The sequence below is a fragment of the Neopelma chrysocephalum genome, unplaced genomic scaffold, assembly GCF_003984885.1.
Source record: "Neopelma chrysocephalum unplaced genomic scaffold, ASM398488v2 Primary Assembly neopelma1_179077, whole genome shotgun sequence".
Classification (NCBI taxonomy): domain Eukaryota; kingdom Metazoa; phylum Chordata; class Aves; order Passeriformes; family Pipridae; genus Neopelma; species Neopelma chrysocephalum.
This window is the reverse complement of record NW_020937424.1, coordinates 5,272-8,107: the sequence shown is the minus strand read 5'-3', so window position 1 is coordinate 8,107 and position 2,836 is coordinate 5,272. Positions and strand designations below refer to the sequence as shown.

Genomic DNA, 2,836 nt, shown 5'->3' with positions numbered 1-2,836 from the left:
ACCACGGACAGGTCCCGGCTGATGGTTTGCATCTGGGCCAGCTCCTGCGGACAACCCGTGGCTCAGAGGGAGCAGGGAAGAGCAGCAGCTCCGGGGCAGCATCTCCACACCAACCCCACGTGGACACCCAGCCCAGCCTCGGTGTCCTTGGCCACCACACCCTCATTAAAGCTTCGCCCAGGGGAAGGGAGAGCTCCTACCTCCTCGTAGATGCACCTCAGGAAGTTGATTTCGTCTGTCAGAGCTCCCACCTTGGCCTCCAGCTCCACCTTGGTCATGTAGGCACAGTCCACGTCCTAAAAGAGAGATCCCACCAATGACCAACGCTTTGCTCCCATCCTGGGAAGCTGGTGGCACCCCAGGGAGCTGGTGGCACCCCAGGGAGCAGGTGGTACCCAGGGAGCTGGTGGCACCCGATGCCTCCTGTCCCCTCCCGGTGCCTCTACACTCACCTTCTTCAGCACCACGAACTCGTTCTCGGCCGCCGTGCGCCGGTTGATCTCCTCCTCGTACCTGGGGGGGCACAGGGCAGGGTGGCACCTCGGGCCCCTCATCCCTCACCCCGGGGGGGTCTCTGGGCTGTCCCAGCTCCCCTGGGTGGTCCCTCCCCGTCCCCCCGGGCACTCACTTGCTCTTGTACTCCTCCACGTACTGCCGCATGTTCTGCAGCTCCGACTCCAGCTGCCCCCGCTGCCCCAGCAGGTTCTCCAGCCGCCTCCTCAGGTTCTGGATGTAGTTCTCAAAGATCACACTCAGGTCCTTCCTCGGCCCCGACGGCCCCTGCTGCTGCAGCAGCTCCCACTTGGTGGAGAGCACCTTGTTCTGCTGCTCCAGGAATCGGACCTAAACCCAACAAGGTTGTGTGAGACATTCCCAAGGGGAACATCCCACTGCTGGGCGCTTTGGGAGCCCGAGGGAGTCATTCCCCGAGCCCCCAGCTGCGGCTCATCCAGGCATCCGAGCTCCTCAAGTGCATGAGAAGCGTTATTAAATTTATTAGTCATTAAATAATTAAATTTTGAGTCATTCTGGACTTCTCCCTTTGGGACACGGAGATGTTGGCAGAGGAAACATCATCCCGGTTTTCCAGCAGGGTCGGGCTTTGCCGTCAGCTTTCCAGTAGTGAAGCCAAGAGGTTTTTTATTCTCTAACTGCCCATAAATTCTTTCAGGAGGGATTTGCTATTCCTTTGGTTTCTGTTTGAAATGGAAACGATCCCAGAGTGTCGGAGAGGTGTTTAATGCTCTGAAGTCCCCGGAATCAGGTTTTGAGGAGAAAGTCTCACTCAAAGCAAAGCCCAGCGAGGAGAACTCTCAGGACAATTCAATTTACGGCGATGACTTTGCCCTGAATCACCCAAAATGAGTCTGCGGAGCTGACTTGGCACGAGGAGCCCCAGAAGGTCCTGCAGATGTTCTCTTTAATCTTCCATTAGCACAAAACCTCGTCTATTGTTCGTTGCTGCTCATTAAAACCCAGGTAATTACAACTTGCTGCTGAGGCACCGCTCTGAGAACTCCAACACTTCTTGGGAAGTGAAAAAAAACCCCGTTCCACACCCCGGGGAAGCTGTTTGAGATGCCTCCTCCAAAAAAAAACCCCTGCTCTAAGGTCTCACCTTGTCAATGAAGGAGGCGAACTGGTTGTTCAGGGTCTTGATCTGCTCCTTCTCCTGGGTTTTCACCTGCTGGATCTGGGGGTCGATCTCCACGTGGACGGGCCGGAGCAGGGTGGGATCGATTTGCACGGGCTGGATCCCGGGGCCGGGGAACCCGGGGCCACCAAAGCCGCCCATTCCTCCGCCACCACCCATTCCCATCCCGCCACCAAAGCCCCCCATCCCTCCAGCGCCGCCCATTCCGCCACCAAAGCCCCCCATTCCCATTCCCATCCCTCCGCAGCTCATCCCGCCGCCGAAGCCGCCCATCCTGCCCCCATAGCCGCCCCCGTAACAGCCCCCCATGGCCACCCTCCTGCTGCTCCCCCCGCTGTGCAGGCTCCTGCTGCTGAAGCCCCCGCACCCTCCTCCTCCTCCTCCTCCTCCTCCTCCCCGACACGAGGAGAAGGAGCTGTAGCTGATCCTGCTCCGGCCGCCGCCGCCCCCAAATCCTCCTCCGACGGCGGAGCAGGAGCTGAATCCTTTCCTGCCTCCGACCCCAAAGCACACGGACTGACGAGACATGGTTGGCTTTTCCCGAGTGGAATCCAAATCCGGAGGAGCACAAAGAGCAGCGGAGCTGGTGTGGGCAGACAGAAGTGCTCGGAGTCTCCTCTGGTTCCTCTGGCTCCGGGCATTCCCTTTTATCCGCTGCTGGAGGTGGGCCGGGACGGCTTGGGCGTGATGGTGGAAAGCAATTTGGGATTTTCATCAGCATGGGGTTGTTGACAGATTCTCTGTGAGCTTTTGCCATATTTGGGGCTGCCCAGAAACACGCCCTGTAATCGAGAGGTGAATAAAACCAGAGCATCCAGGCAGGTCTCTGTGACTAAGTGGGCTCCTGTATCTTTATGACATCTTGGAAAGCCACTTTGTCCATAATCCCCATTTCTGCAGCCCCTCATTGGATTTCCAGCTGTCATGAGTGACTCCCAATAACTCCAGATAAAGATCTCCCCATCAAAGTGCCACGGAAAGGCGAAGTTTTGACGAAATCCAAACCATATTATGGCTTTCACAACTGCTCCTACACACCCTAAATCCGCTTTTTATATGTTAAATTGCCTTTGGCGTTTCGGGAGAACGTTTCCCAATCCAGAACGGGAACTCACGGCACCGAAATTTGAGGAGACTCAGCAGATTCTCCTGCTTGGGGGGGAAACCTCTCCCCAGAGCGTG

At 57.2% G+C, this 2,836-nt stretch overlaps 1 protein-coding gene across 1 annotated transcript; it reads right to left on the bottom strand.

Moving 5' to 3' along the window:
• Positions 1 to 5: 5 nt before the first annotated feature.
• Positions 6 to 2,182, bottom strand: LOC113962440 (keratin, type II cytoskeletal 3-like; the record flags this gene model as incomplete). The annotated part of the gene is made up of 5 exons (XM_027673191.1): positions 1,619 to 2,182; positions 629 to 843; positions 453 to 513; positions 201 to 296; positions 6 to 44 (listed from the first exon to the last, which is right to left on the bottom strand). Coding segments are annotated over exons 1-5 (975 nt in total), but the record flags the coding sequence as incomplete, so codon positions are not given.
• Between the last annotated feature and the right edge of the window lie 654 nt (positions 2,183 to 2,836).